General features: G+C 41.8%; 2 protein-coding genes across 2 annotated transcripts; both read right to left on the reverse strand.

Annotated features, from left to right (window-relative positions):
* Positions 1-5,274: 5,274 nt before the first annotated feature.
* LOC118964651 lies at positions 5,275-7,651 on the reverse strand. The gene is made up of 2 exons (XM_036978498.1): positions 6,002-7,651; positions 5,275-5,812 (listed from the first exon to the last, which is right to left on the reverse strand). The coding sequence occupies exons 1-2, from the start codon at positions 7,514-7,516 to the stop codon at positions 5,666-5,668; spliced, it is 1,662 nt and encodes a 553-aa protein (XP_036834393.1). The 5' UTR covers positions 7,517-7,651; the 3' UTR covers positions 5,275-5,665.
* A 395-nt stretch (positions 7,652-8,046) lies between these two features.
* LOC118964652 lies at positions 8,047-10,347 on the reverse strand. The gene is made up of 3 exons (XM_036978499.1): positions 10,317-10,347; positions 9,801-10,084; positions 8,047-9,552 (listed from the first exon to the last, which is right to left on the reverse strand). Exons 2-3 carry the CDS (start codon positions 10,082-10,084, stop codon positions 8,658-8,660), a joined length of 1,179 nt encoding a protein of 392 aa, XP_036834394.1. The 5' UTR covers positions 10,317-10,347; the 3' UTR covers positions 8,047-8,657.
* Between the last annotated feature and the right edge of the window lie 6,121 nt (positions 10,348-16,468).

Genomic DNA, 16,468 nt, shown 5'->3' on the forward strand with positions numbered 1-16,468 from the left:
ATAACATAATTACCAAATTGCTCGCCAAAAGACTTAACACTCTTCTTCTCAAAATAATAAAAGCGGACCAAACTGGATTTATTAGAGACAGATACTCTTCTGATAACATTCGCCGTCTTTTTGAAATTATTGATCAAGTAAACGCACAGAAGACCCCTGTCCTACTGGCTTCACTGGATGCTGAGAAGGCGTTTGACAGGATGGAGTGGAGCTTTCTGTTTTCAGTCTTAGAAAAGTTCAATATGGGCCCAAATTTTATTAAATGGATCAAATCACTATACTCTCATCCAAATGCCATGGTGACTACTAATGGACTGAACTCTGACAGATTCCCTCTGGAACGGGGCACAAGACAAGGGTGCTCGCTGTCCCCGCTGCTCTACTTGTTGGGGGCGGAGCCTCTGGCAGAGCTGATAAGGAGCAATCCAAGTATTATGGGTGTTTCTGCAGGCGGCCTGCAGCACAAGATTTCGCTTTACGCGGATGATGTCTTGCTCTACATATCCAACCCTGAGAAATCCCTCCCTCTCATTTTAGACACAATTGCTCAGTATGGCAAGTTTTCAGGTTATAAGATCAATTTTAACAAATCCACTGCCTGCCCTCTCAATATTACACTCACCAGCTCTATGAAGACACTTTGTCCTTTCCAATGGAAAACACAGGGGTTTCAATACCTCGGGATCTTCATAACACCAGATCTGAATAGCCTTTTTAAGGAAAATGATCTTCCACTCCTGGACCAAATCAAGAACGATCTCCAAACCTGGATCTCCCTCCCAATTAGCTTAGTAGGAAGAATTAATGTAATCCGTATGAACGTCCTCCCTAGACTGAACTACTTATTTCAGATGCTCCCATGCTATCTCCCAGTTTCCTTTTTCAAAACAACTAACCAAAGCGTCACCAAATTTATATGGGGCAATAAAAACCTAGGATCAAGTTTTCCACTCTATCGAAACCTGAATCTAAGGGTGGTCTTGCCCTTCCCTCCCTTCAATTGTACTACTGGTCTGCCCAAATCCGCAACATGCTAACATGGATCACAAACAGACAAGAGTCAACGTGGATTCAGATAGAAGCCCAATCCTGTGGTTCATTGCCCTTAAGCTCAACTATATTCATTAATAACTTTAGTGAAGTGGGCAACATAGCCAAAACCTTTGTGATTTACAGCACCCTACTAGCGTGGAGGGACTGTAAGAAATACCTGGGCATTTCCTCCCAAATATGTTCTCACTCGCCTATAGTGGGCAACCAAGACTTGCCAAAAGCCCTGAGGGAGGGAACTTTAATCTTTGGCATACTCTAGGAATCAGGACCTTTTCAGACCTATTTCATCAGAAAACCACTACAGTGAAATCCTTTCAAGAGCTCTGCAGTGAATTCGATGTGCCAAGATCCCATTATTTCAAATATCTTCCAAATTAGACATGTCATTTCCTCATTTACCTCCGAGAGGAGGTTTAGAACTCAGTTGAATGAAGTTGAAACCCTTCTTGTCACAGCACAATCCATTAAAGGCAAAATATCTTACATCTATAGAGTCCTTTCTGAGAAAGGAAGCTCCTCCTTTACTCCTTTGAAAATAATCTGCGAAAAGGACCTTGGTCTGACTATCAGTGATGAGTTATGGGCGGAGGTTTGCGACAGGGTATACTGCTCCTCTACCAGTGTAAAAATGAAAGAATCTAATTACAAATTTTTGTACAAATTTTATTATACTCCTTTGAGACTCCATAGAATGAAAACAGATGTCTCCTAACTGTAAAAGATGTACCTCTGAAAGTGGAACCTATATGCATGTATTTTGGAGCTGTAGGGAGATTGCTAGATTCTGGCAATCTACATACTGCTGCACAGAAAATACTAGAGGTACAGTTTGATATGACCCCGTGTATCTATCTTCTTAATGCCCAGCAGGACTTTGTTCTTGATCCTGACAGAGAAAATTTGCTTATGACTATTACATACTTTGCTAAGAAATGTATTCTTCTATTGTGGGCCTCTAATACCCCTCCTACATTTAAAATGTGGATTGACCAGATTGTTGACTTTCTTCCTCTTGAAAAGCTCACTTATGACCTCCACAAGAGACAGCCCAAGTTTGATAGACTCTGGTCTTCACTATTCAACTATATTTCAAACTGGACAGAGTGAACGGGGTGACTAGGGAAATGCGCAGATACATGTTGTGTAAGGTACTGTAAAACCTAAAAACGAATTATTGGCCCGTCGTCTCAGCGAATGCTTGAAATAGCTGATAAGAACCTTGATAGTGCTGCTGCAAGTGTTAAATGTTTTTTTTGTGTGTTTTTATTTTAATTTCGTTTTTGAGTACGTGTGCACCAAGGAAAATAAATGCTTTTATTTGACTTTATCATTCATTTTAATTGTATTTTTATTTTTTTCATATGTATTATTATTTTTTGACTTTTTCTTTTTTTAAAGCCTGTGAATGTGGAATGTGTTTTGTTGGTTGATTGAAAAACAAGAACTTCAATAAAACTTTAAATTGAAAAAAATAAAAATAAAATAGCACTGTTCTAATCGTCAGATCGCAGGTATTCTGATCTTCACTGTCCATGGTGCTGAATCTGGCTGGGTAGATTAGTTTGAATGCTGAAAACTTGTTTGCCTACATTTAAAGGCCCTGTGAAGTCAAAATAATTAGATTTCATATTGTACAACAGCTGATGAAACTAACACTGTAAATGTGTTTTACAAAAATGTGATCGGGGTTGCTTCCTGATAGTTCTGGTTGAAAATACGGAGCATGTTCCTCTGCCCAGGCCTTGCTGACACTTGCCAGATCTTACACTGCCTGGATAGGTATTTTGTGTGTCAGCTAACCACATCATATGTTATAGCAATCTGTCAGTCGATGACACAATGGATGACTTGGCACACAACCATTGGTTGATGCACGCAACACCTGAGCAGGGACACATTCTTTTCACAGCACTTCAATGCAAAGTAATTTTCGTAGAAGGTTTGGAGAGCATTTTCACTAACCCTTTTCCTAACCTTAACCTCAGTTTCCTAACCTGCTACGAAAAATTCACTTCGATATTGAAGTGCCATGAAAAGAGAGTTTCTCACATCTATACAGCACCTTCTAATCAGCAGGTTTGCATGTGCCAGAATTTTGGCTTTCCATGGCGACATCACCATGTGTAAATTGGTTTATAGACCAACGACAATGAGAGTGCCAATAACAGCTAGTTTTAATTTCCCCTCCACACTGACCACTCCCAGACAGTCCTAGCAAAATTATTGCTTGAGAAAGTTTTTTTTGCATTATAGTGACTTCTTGTGGTAAAATGTCAAACTCACAACTAAACTCATTAAAATGGAGGTTTTCTTTACCCTGTCTTATCAAACAGTGCAACATTTGACTGATGAAATAGCATTCTTCTAAAATTCTTACACTTCTAGATGCAAAATACAAGTCACTATTCCAATACTTTTTGATTCCGCCATTTTTGAAATACCATTTACAAATATGAGCGTAAATGTAACATTTAACATTTCAGTTAAAAACCCTTTGGATAATATCAACATTAATTACTTAACATCTTAACACATACACACCATGTAAATATCAATAAACAGAGGAACACATGCTACAAATAGTTAGTGACTACCTACCAGTCAATTAAATTAGATTATTCAGAAAAATAACATTGTTATAAGAGACAAATTGCCTTTAGACAACATAAATGACTGCATCTGGACACAGGTCAAAACTACTCTGCCGAGCTCAAGTTACCAGCTATGTATGGTTTCAACACTTACATTTATTGAGTTATTGAAAAGTATCCTACAAACATTGTTCGAATGTGAAAGTGATCAGGTTTTCTGAAACAGGTGTGTTTGTATTGAAGAACCCTGAGATTGTGGACAGTAGGACTTGTGTGAACAGGTGTGAACAGACTGAAGATAATGATGTTTTCCTTTCTCTGTCTTTCGAAACTCAGGAACAGTTTGAATGTTTTTTTATTGTAATTTAAACAATGGTATGGATGATTAAGCTGGATCTTTCTCTCTGAATCAGGAGTGCACTTTCATTCTCGCAATTTTTCCAAAAGCCCAATCTGAGCAACCTTTGCTATAAACCCTGTCTTTCCCATTGTTGTTTCAAAAGTGGAAAATGATCAATTCGATAATCACACATAATGGGCATTTCACAGCCAAGACTTTTGATCCTTCCCATCAAGGCCATGTTGGCCAGTTTAACCTTCACCCGTTCCCTCTCTTCCGGAGTCCTCTTGGAGGTGCACTCCACAGTAGAGTCGGTCTCAAAGGAGATGGCTGGGACGTGAGTGAGCAGGTGGCCCCCAGCCTTCTCCTGGGCCATGGGCGTGGGAGTCTGCAGGACCAGCCCGTGCGTCGCTTGCTGATGTCAAAGGTAAAAGCTAAGAGGATACACACAAACATTGACCATATAATGTAATGTTGTTACATGTAACTAACTAGCTTGACTTGCCACCGTGTGAAACATGTATGCTACCATATGTTACTAAAAAGAGCTGACAATATTATAAAATGTAATCCAGGAGTTTATGTTTGAATTCTGGTTCTCTCACAACACAAGTCACTCAGAAAAGCATCTGTAGGCAGAAGCATGCTACATGTACATTTGGCATTTGAAAAAACTACAGCTGTGCTATGCTACCGAATGCAAAATGTATCTGTATCATAAAAGTGTAGTGCAATATTCCCTTTTTTGCCACACACACATACTCTCTCTCACTAGGGACAAATGTTTTGGCTACATGTCCAGAGAGGTTTGAGCTTTAGAAGTGGATCTGCAGCAAAAGTAGACCTTTATTGTCATCTACAGGTCAAAGGTCAGACTGGCATTCAGTAAAATGTAAACATGGGCGATCCACAGAAAATGGAAATGTGTGTGTTTCTGTTTGAGAAGTTAAACCAGTTAATTCCCTTATAACTGAGTGTCCTGCATCATGTATTATTTTATTGGTTGTAAATTAAATACGGTTTATTTTACAGTACATGTATTTTACACTGAATCATTGATATCTGGTCGAATGTTGGTTGTGGGACATAACTGAAGTACTATGTGTGTGTGTTCAATGAATCACACTGTTTGTGTGTGTGTGGGTGGGGGTGCATGTTCTATACATTATTCAGGACAACATTACTTTGTTTAGCCTACACCGTGACTCTGACTGCATAATAAACTAAACTAAATATACTATGTATTTTCTAATAAAATGTGTTAACAGGGCAACACAAATGAAGACAAAGGCCATCAATTCAATGCAAATATTACTGTATTAAAGGAAATTGTTGTATTAAGCTTGCTTTGAAAACCGTTTGAATGGCTTGGATAGGCCTATGGAGATGGTGGAAAACATCCTGATTAGAAGGGGACGTTTGCGAGGCTTCTCCTGTTGAGAGGTGGAGGGAAGACCCTCTGGGAGTTCAAACGTGGCAGGATGTGCCACTATGTTGGGCGACAGAAGAGAGAGAGTTGACATGCACTTTCATTTAGAAATGATGGTATATTGTATTCTTAGTTTCAACTCATTATTACTTTCACAAATAAATGAGAACCAGAATCTTGAGATTTGGAAACTATAAATAATTGTACATAAGAGATTACTATCGATAATATATAATGTACTGTATATAGGGTTTAATATTTTTGCAATAGCAGCTTTGTACACCAATATCTCAAACAGTAAATGTCCTGCTGTATGGACTTACACATGATCTCTTCAGCAGTAGTCTGGTCTTTGGATTCAGAATGGCGGGAATTCTTCTTGTTTCCCATCATGAATGGCTAAAACAAAAACATGTCACAACAACTGTCACAGCAGAACAATCTCACGGTAATAACGATCACATCTTACACACCAGCACAACAAGATTTATAAATGGTTTTGGAATTAATGGATGGTTTTACATTTTCTCTAAATAACATTGTTTACTCACATTGACACAATTGTTAACTTAAATAAGTGTGATGTACCTTTAAGTTGAATTTCAGTCTGGCAAGCCTTTGTAGGAAAGACAGCTTCCCTCTGGTAGCCTTCACATCTTCAGCCATGAGAAGAGCTTCTGGCCTGGTGGCTTCGAAAGATGTTCTTGAGGCTGCTCTTGATGCCTCGTTACAACTGTGGAGAAGCTCCTTGCTCAATGACTTCACAAGAATCCTATTGAAAGTGGAGTCCTGAGTCGACACGGCCAGTTGGAGTATTTTCTCTGAGCCAAACTCCTTCAACAGATGTTTGTAGACGGTGCTGTATACTTTGTGACTCTTCAGGTTCTTGGGATAAGCTTGGGTCTCAGAGCAGCCTGACCATGCACAGAAGGCAGCTATAACTTTTGGAATCAGGTCTTGTGACGTGCGTGTGACGTCAGTTGGGTACAGATCAGTTTGGGTTTGTATTTTTGACAGAAGTCTCACCACTAACATGCTGATGAGGCCGGTGAAGTCATCATCACCGACTAAGTTAACAGTGGATGGGGTTGAAAGCGAGGCAACATCCGGGCTGGTTGAATTCTGATCACAAACAATGCTCTGAGGTACACCGAAACAACTGATGGTATCCCTTTCCTCAGCATCTATGTTGTCCTCAAAGCCTCGTGCAGCATTGGAGGTCCCACTTGTTGTCATGCTGATGGCGGAGAAAGATGGCAGAGGGTAGGACTTACCACTCAGTAGACTGCCTATATCAGTTACAGTTCCGGTTGGAGATGACCCTCTGCTTTGTGCATCAGAAACCACAGAGTCCATGACCTGGCTTACCATTACTTTGGTAAACAGGCTGACTGTGTCACTAAATGCTGATGTAGAAAAAGAACATGAAATCCTATCTTCAGATACGCTAGCCGGCACACTAACTCCCTGAGCCAAACTCATTGAAGCTGTAGAGGGCATAAGGCTAGGAAGCAAGAGGCGCTTCACAGACTCCTCTGCAAAAAGCTGAACCAGCTTGTAAGCTGTGGGCTTCCCCACCGTCTTGTCATTCCTCTTCAGCTCAGTAAGGACTGTATCGGAAGCACTCTTTCCAGCCGCCACTGTCAGAACCAGAGGGGTCAAGTTGCTCTCAGAAATGATGCGGTTGACTTGGTGAGTAAGATCACGTGAGAGAGCACCAATCCTACCCTGAGATATGAGCTCCTCCAGTCTTGCTATCGCAGCTGTTAGATCAGGGTGGAATGCAACCTCCCCTTCTTCCTCTGGATGTACCTCCTTTATGATGGTATCCACTATTGCAGACATGCTTTCCCTGGCATCACACACCAATGTTTTTGGCTTAGTAGATTTGCCCATGTCGATGACTGAGCATCTCACAATGGGCTGAGTAATACTCTCTGGTAAATCAGAAGAGATGGGAGTGCCAGGGAGTGAAAATTCCCACTCTGACTTCTTTGATCTGGCAGATGAGGATGACAACGAGGAGGAAGAACGCTGTGGCGCTTGATAGATCAGTTCCTCACCACATTCACTGCTTACCCTTTCAACATCCTTCAGCATCATTCCAACCACATTCTCTATTTGTGAAAGCGCAGTCACCGTTTGGTCAGATTTTGACAGCTCTTTCTGAATTGAAACCAGAATATGGCTGAGGGTCTTTTTGGCTTGAGCCGTTGTTGCTTTGACTTGATTTTGCCATGTAAAATAATTCCTCATCTTTGTCTTCACATTGTGGTAAATAGTATTTGCAGTTGTCCAGATCTTCTTCTCAGATACTTCCAAACCAGACTGTGAGCCTTTGGGTGTGGCCTCAGTGTACTCTGAGGTTTTCTCATCACTCTGTTGAAGCATAGAGTCTGCCTGCCATAGAGTAGTAGAAGACTCTGTGGGTGGGAAAAGGCTCTTCATGTCATTTGTAATTGATCCAACGATTTCAAAAGCAGTTATATCTGTATGCCTTAAGGAAATTGTTGATTTTGCTGGCAACATCTGAGAATCTGTCTGGCTGGAACTGACTTTGCTGGGAAAGCTACTGACTGATTTGATCAGTATTTTTCGCACTTCGTTGGTAGCGTTCATCTGGAACTCCTCACTGGAGAGTTTCTCAATGACTGAGGCTGGAGTATCTCTTAATCCTTCCAACCATGAAGAACCAGACACAGGCATGTCTTCTAGATAAGACATGACACTGTCCAAAAAGCCACAGACTTCAAGGGAGTTGTAAGAGGAACCCTCTGCAACAGATGATGTGCATTCCAAATCTGCCACCTCTGACCTATACATGGTCACAATCTGGGACAAGACCTCTTTGGTGCAGGGCACCATGTTGGAATCACAGAGAGACAGTAATGGTTGAGAGTTCTCACTTTGGCATTTACGGAGAGAACCAAGTCCTGTTGAGTTGACCACTTGCAGTATTGCCTCACTCTTACTGGTTTCAGGTTGCTCTGGTGTTTTCTCTCCTACAGAGTCAGTTGAATCACATCCATCAGATAAAGAAGATGAACTACGTTCTGATATAGGGGATTCACTCCTACATGGGGAAGGCAAGCTCAGGATTGAAACAGGCAGATCACTGGAGTCAGTATGCTCCAGAAGCACAGCACTGGAGTCAGCTTTTTCCATAAGTTCTTCCCCTTGGACTGGAGCTCCACCCATTCTGAGGAACAATGTCTCCAGCTTTGCCTGAAGTCTCTCGCAGAGTCTACGAGCTGCATGGAAGGGTTTCCGCTTTGTCGTTACAGTGTCCCACTTGGGTATCTCTCTGGGTGCTTGTTGGCTGATCTAATTCAGCATACTGCACAATGTCCTTGACATCTTCAACAAAGTTATCAATTATTTGTGATGCCTCAGATTCTACTTTGGTCTGTATGAGCTCAGTGGCCGCAGAATCAAGGATCCTGTCAGATGGGCTAGATGCATTCATCAAGCTTGGAGTGGTACTAAACGAATGAGAAGGTTGAACCATACCAGAGATATCGCTCATTAACCTTCTCACAAGAATTTCACTCACAGCCTTTGAGGCTTTGGTCTTGAACTTCACACTAAACAGAGTGCCAAGATTTTGCATCATTGCTTTGCAAGATGTACATATTATGTTCAGCTCCTCTGGAATAGGAGAGTCTTCAACATCCAGGTGCTCCACTACAAGGTCACTGCCAGATGCCAACATTTTTACTTTCACAGCCACTTCTCGAAAAACCTTAGCCAATTCCGGATCTTCTTTTTCCAATTCACCCACCATCTCTGCGATAACAGTCATCACTTCTTCTGTTGCAGGTGGAATGCATGACTCTAATACAGAGGTAGAGCTCTGGTCCTCTGGGGTGGTGTGATCATCAAAACATTTCTGGACCATGTTGACCATTTGTTCAGCGGCCTGGGTACCAGAAGAAATAGGGGATGACCGCCCTGAAATGGCTCTGCTGATGGTCGCAGAGAGGGCAGAGTTAAGCTGTTCGACCACCACCTTGATAAGACCAACAGTCAGCTCAGGTGGGCAAGAGGACAGGATATTATGATCAGACAGTTGCTCCTGGACACTTTTGATGATTCTGTCCTCTGTCATTCCCAGGAGGACTTTCACTGAGGTCTGGGAACTTTAAAACGAACAAGCAAAGCATGATAATTCCTGTCTTAACTTGGCAAATCGGTCAAGCGTTGTAATTTTAGTATTCTAAATATCTACATGTCCTTTTGATCGCTTTACATGCTCATTCATTTGAATATGCTCAAAGGCTGATACATTACATTTTGTACTACATCAGATAGAGTAAATTGCATTGGCTAACACTGGGATAGATGATCTTGGTGAAATCCATACATGAAAACCTTGAGGGGAACATACCTCTTAGAAGAGGGTGTTAGGGACCTGAGATGTTGAGCCCCTGTGCCGCCCTTATACATTTTCTTCGCCAGATATCTAACTTCCTGGATGAGCTCCAGTCTTTCCTGATCAAAGGCAGCAAAGGATCTTGCACTGCCACCCCTCTTGGGTGAGTCAGTGTCGTCGTCAGCAAAGTCCTTTACCCCAAGTACGCGGGCCAGGGCTGGCAGCAGGATCTGCAGGGTGGTCTGTGCGATGAAGGTTACAATTGTCTTGCACAATTTGGCAAGCTGTTCCTTCGTCATCTGTTTTGAACAAACAGAACAAAAACAGTCTTTTCAATGGAACTGTGATGTAAAGTATTCTAGATCGAACAGAATGCATTTGATCAACATTGTTATTCTTGTCTGTGACTGAATTCAAAGTTTGATGAAGTCTGACAGAGAACATGAATAACAGAATATGACTTGATGGCTAATCTCTGAATTCAACAGATCATTGACACATCAAAGGTCAAAGGCAGGTAGGGAAACTTACAGGGTTTTTTAGTCCTTTGTAGATCACTTGCCACTGCCTAGACAATTTAAAATAAGTGTTTTAGTTAGTGTTTAGTTCCCACTGCACAATATTTCATAAATGTTGAACATTACAGAAAAACTTTTAACATACTCATCAGTAAGATTGCGCAGGAATGAGATGAGGATTGGGTAGGAGTATTCCATCTCATCCTTGTTGCCTGGGCCGAATGCAGCCTTAACAGCTTTCTTCTCCAGGAGCTCAATTACAGATCCTCTATCCAGGTGTTTATTCCTGGAGACTAAAGATGTGATTGCCGTAGAGGAAGTAGAAACAAAATTAAAGAGAAATCAGACGTTTTATCTCTTAATACTCTGATTTCATTGTTTAAGGGTTTTAGAATAGGCCTATTTTAATAAAGCTATCTATGTGACCTTTCTTACTGATTACAGTAGACTACAGTTTCATTGAAAATGGATAGCACAACCTACAGAATAGAGAAACAATGTAGTACTACAGAGGTAAATCTCTGACCTGCATCATTGTCAGTGCCCAGCTTCCTTGACTTCTTGCCACTCCTCTTACTTTTTGCCTAGGATAGAACAGAACAGATTCTAGATCTCAAATGATGGCAGACATGTAACACCAGGGCCCGTATACATAAAGTTCATCAGATAAGGTGTGGGCTCAACCTTGCCCAAATAATTGTATTCATTATGATCTCAAATGCAAAACTGATCCTAGATAAGCACTCCTACTCTGAGACAATTATGAATAGCCAGGGGCCAGGTCAAAGCAGCTCTTAAAACACGTTTTGAAAACAGCTACTACGTATGTTGTTATCTGAGATATATAGATATCTATGGTATGACTGCTATCAGGTACAGAGTGTAACCCAGTAGGCCTATTATGTGCTCTGTCACTCCTGCCATCTTACCTTCCTTCCCTTCTTGGCCTCCTCTTTGGGTGTGGCCACCGGTTCTTCCTCAACAACTTCCTTTCCTTCCCTCTGAGGATCACCATCCTCCCTCTGTGCTACCTGAAGGACAGACATTCCAATAAGTAATAATATGTCAATGTCAGAGTAGATCTGTGCAGAGGACATCATAAATAGAGCTACAGCCATATCACAGCTAAGCTGGTGACTTTATAAAGAATGGTACATTTGCTTTACAATATGTTATAGCTTTTTACAAGAAATATCCGCTTATATTGCTTCACCCTTTTTTACTTTCCCCCAATATTGTATGAAGTAATTTAGCTTACCCTTTCTTCATCCATTCAAGCTATTTTATATCTCAAAAAGCATGTCCTTGTCTGTGTTGGTTACATTCAAGTTGAGTTCAGGTCGAGAGTGAGGACAATATTGCAGGCAGGGACTGTAATTTAGGGCTACATGCTACGTCATGGAACGTTAGACCTTTATGACATCACAAATAGTATTTTTTAGGAAGAGCGCGGGAAAGGTTACTTGCCCACTCAGTAGGACTAACTAATATTGACAGAAATTTCCCCGTCAAACGTTTTCGATTGCCTACCCCTACGCCTTCCATCGAACATGGTCCTGCCTTTGCAATATTGTCTCTCTTGTGGGTTTACTTACGTATGACACGTAGGTACTGTGTCGGATCAAGTTGATTGATCTGTCCTAGTCAGCCTTAGGTTGAACCCAAAATCTTCTGGGAAATATTTGTTAATACTATTCATTTCAATATCGTTTTATTCTTTGATTTAGTCCCAATCCAATCCTATTGTTGGCTGCCAATCCCCACCAAATATGTCATTGTAGGACATACTGTAGCGGGAGAAAGTGAGATCTGCAACGCGGACGCGTTCGGTGGCTCCTTCAGTGCAGAGGCAAGGCGCGTATGCCAGTGCCACTAAAGCCCGGGCTTGTGAGGCAGTAGTCTACAACGCTGACAGGCAACACCTTGTCATTTTATTAACTCACTAGAATTACCTTGTCTTCTTCATTCATTTCGATTGCACTTCCTTTCGTGGTGAAATTAGTTTTGATTACTATTAACTTTTATCTACAGAGTTTAAGTGTTTATGTTGCCCACGTCATCATGTGATGCTGTGAGCAAACAATTTATGCCCAGCCTTCCTAGATAGGCCTGGGCTGCATAACACTATGAATCTGGGAAAACATAACACTTAAAAAAAGTTTTACAATGCAAAAATAGCGTAGGCCTACTTGTGTACTATTCAAATCCACACTAAAGCCACACCTCTTCACACAGACGTACCCAGATTCTGTTGTTTTAGTTTTAACCTCTGTTAAATTCACTTCCCTGGTTAATCTGTCATCATGTTTCATGTTCTCCATGGTTAATCTGTCTCTATGTTTAGTGCACTTTAATATAGCCTGTTTACTTATTTGAATGTTTGATTATATTTATTTTTATCCTGCAGATTTTGTTGTGTATTTAAATTGACTTTGGGTGTCTTGAAAATCACTTAAAATGGCGCTGTTGGGGATCACGTGACCCTTGGACGAGATGGCCGCATGAACTAAGAGCTCCGCACAAGTAGTTTCCAATTCCTAATCTTACCTCCACTCCAAGTTCAAACTCATTTAGCTTTAGCAAGAAAAAGTCATGGCGGCTACAAAAGGCGACACTACAGGTGACATTTTTACCCGGACTCGAGTATTAGCGACGGAAAAAGCCTCCAAGAAGAAGCTAGCTTCAGAAAAAACTAGCGCCATTAGCCAGGAGCAAGAGAACCCGCTCCCCCACGAGGCACAACGAATGCCAACCTCGCACTCTGTCGAAGACATCCATTCTGAGTTGAGATCCCAACGTACAGAACTAAACACTAAATTAGATGCCATTAACTCTCAGCTCAGTGCGATAGGGGGCAAGGTGACAATCCTGGAAAACGCTTTGCCTGACATCAACAACAAGATGTACCAGGCGCCCTCGTTTATGGTTGAGGCAGAGGGGCGAATCCTATCCATGGAAAACTTATTGACAGATGCCATGGAAACAATAGCATATGCTAAAAAGAAAATCGAGCATCTGGAAGAGAAAACAGAGGACCTGGAAAACAGGGGGCGAAGGAATAATTGTGTTCTATTCAATCTGGGCGAAAAAGAAGAGGGAAACATGCCACTGATCCGCTACCTGCAAGACAAACTTCCCGAGTGGCTCCACATGTCCACCGACAGGCCCATAGAACTCGAGAGAGCTCACCGAGCACTGAGGCCCCCACCAGCAGCCAGACAACCACCGCGCCCAATCACCATACGTTTCCTGAGATTCACCGACAAGGAACGAGTCCTACAGGCGGCGAAAAACAACACCATCACAGTGGGAAACGCCAAACTCGCTTTACACCAGGACCTGTCAGCTGGAATACACCGAAAGCGCCGAGAATTTGACGAAGTGAAGAAATACTCCATTGACCGAGGCATCTTCAGGTGATTCAAATACCCAAACGAGCTCAGGATTCTTCACCAAGGAGCCTTGCGACACTTCAAAACTCCCGAAGAGGCAAAACGTTTTTTGAAAGACAATCCTGGCCAATGAGAAACAGACCAATGACTAAATGCGATTAATGCCATTACTAAAGGAGGTAAGACGACATATAGCCGATATCCAGAGACCCACCCCCTAAAGGTCATTATAGCAGTCCAATTTATATGTATTTTCCTTTAACTGAGAGTGATGGGCTTTATAGTCTAACCTAGGCTACTAATGTTTTCAGCCTACTTTTATTTCCCTGTTTTTTTTGTTGTTGCTATTATTACTTGGGGTTCCCTATGTCCCTCGGGGGAGGTATATGTAGGCTTGGCTATTGATTTTTATTTTTCTCCCCTCTTTTACTGTGGTCTGGACGAGGGCAACTATGTTATTTGCTCAATGCGGGGTGGAGAGGATGAGGCATTTCTTTGGTGGGGAGACGTTGTGCGTTGCTAACTGTTCCCGGTTTTTGTTTTATTCGGAACATAGAATTGAGACTGAGCGGGGGGGTAACAGATCCAACGGGATGTGTCGAGTTGTTTGGGAACTCGGCTGGGGTGTCCAGAGATTATTATTTTATGTACACCATTTATTTTCCTTTTATGTGAACGCAGCTGTAATTACTATCCATTTTTACCCAGCGATGACTTGCACTAAAGTTCGATTAATGCTCGATGACGATGACTAGTACCTTGAATCTATTGACATGGAACTGCCATGGTCTAGGGCATGCAATAAAACGAAAAAAGATACTATGTGCTCTAAAAAAGGAAAACGCAGACATCGCTATTACAAGAGACACACTTCTGTGATGCTGAACATGCCAAAACTCTGCAGAGCTTGGGTGGGACAGGTGTATTTCTCATCTTTCAAATCAAACAGTAGAGGCACAGCCATACTTATCCATAAAAATGCTCCATTCATAATTGACAAAAACATATCTGATCCGGAGGGGAGATTTATTTTGATAACTGGGTCACTATATGGTCAACCAATTACTATATTAAACATATACGCCCCTAACACAGATACTCCTGCCTTCATGTCAAAAATTATAACCCTGTTCAATGAGCATTGTGTCTCCTTTGGCGTGGTGGCCGGAGATTTTTAATTGTACCCTTAACCCAACCCTAGACAAATCATCTCAAGTCCCCACCACAAATCCTAGATCTGCAACTCTCTTACTAAAGAGATGGGACTGATAGATATCTGGAGAGAGACTAATAGCTCATCTATGGACTATACATACTACTCTAATGTCCATAACACCTACTCCCGTATAGATTACATTTTTATCCCAAAGAGTTTCATAAATTCAGCCACTTGTACAATCGGACCCATAGCACTTTCAGATCACGCCTTTGTCCACCTCCGCTTTGACCTCGCAAAAACATCCAGAGGTCAAAGAGCTGGAAATTCAACACCTCCATGCTCTCAAACATACATTGGTAACTACATGGATAGACAACTACACACAAGACAATAAAGATTCTCCTGTTTCTCCGGCCACAATGTGGGACGCTGCTAAAGCCACACTAAGAGGTCATCTAATTGCATATGCTTCCTCTAAGAAAAAGCAATGGAAGCACACAGGCTAGATCTTGAGAGGAGCTGGAATGCTGTGAAAAAATACATAAACAATCCCTAGACAGCACCTCCTGGAGTCATCTTAAAGCATCCAAAGCCAAACTGAATTTGGACTACACTCGGGAGATAATTTAAAAAAAAGTCTTTACTAAACAGAAATACCATGAGTATAGCAATAGGCCCAGTAGATTGCTTGCTTACCAATTAAAAAAGGAGCAGTCAGAGCGTACAATCATGGCTATCCGAACAGCAGAGGACGAGGTCACATATGACCCAAAAAATATCCATTTAACTTTCATGATTTTTACTGCAAACTATATACATCTGAGAGAAAACACACGGAGGCAGAACTCCACTCTTTCCTAGAGGGAATCTCGCTGCCTAAACTATCAGAGACCGACCAAGAAGATCTCAACTCCCCCTTCACTCCTGAGGAGATCCTGGAGGCAATTACCTCCATGCCACCTAATAAGTCCCCAGGCCCAGATGGATTCCCCAGAGAGTTTCTACAAAGCTTTTTGGCCCCAGCTCAGCCCTATCTTCATGCCAATGCTGGAGGATTTTTGCAAAAACTGAGTTCTCCCAGACTCAATGCACACAGCTCGCATTACAGTGTTGCTAAAAAAGACAAGGACCCCCTATCCTGCTCGTCCTTCCGGCCCATAAGCTTGTTGGATTTCGACTATAAAATAATTACCAAATTGCTCGCCAAAAGACTTAACACTCTTCTTCCTCAAAATAATAAAAGCGGACCAAACTGGATTTATTAGAGGACAGATACTCTTCTGATAACATTCGCCGTCTTTTTGATAATTATTGATCAAGTAAACGCACAGAAGACCCCTGTCCTACTGGCTTCACTGGATGCTGAGAAGGCGTTTGACGGATGGAGTGGAGCTTTCTGTTTTCAGTCTTAGAAAAGTTCAATATGGGCCCAAATTTTATTAAATGGATCAAATCACTATACTCTCATCCAAATGCCATGGTGACTACTAATGGACTGAACTCTGACAGATTCCCTCTGGAACGGGCACAAGACAAGGGTGCTCGCTGTCCCCGCTGCTCTACTTGTTGGGGGCGGAAGCCTCTGGCAGAGCTGATAAGGAGCAATCCAAGTAT

The sequence above is a fragment of the Oncorhynchus mykiss genome, chromosome 5 (assembly GCF_013265735.2).
Source record: "Oncorhynchus mykiss isolate Arlee chromosome 5, USDA_OmykA_1.1, whole genome shotgun sequence".
In the NCBI taxonomy this organism is placed as follows: domain Eukaryota; kingdom Metazoa; phylum Chordata; class Actinopteri; order Salmoniformes; family Salmonidae; genus Oncorhynchus; species Oncorhynchus mykiss.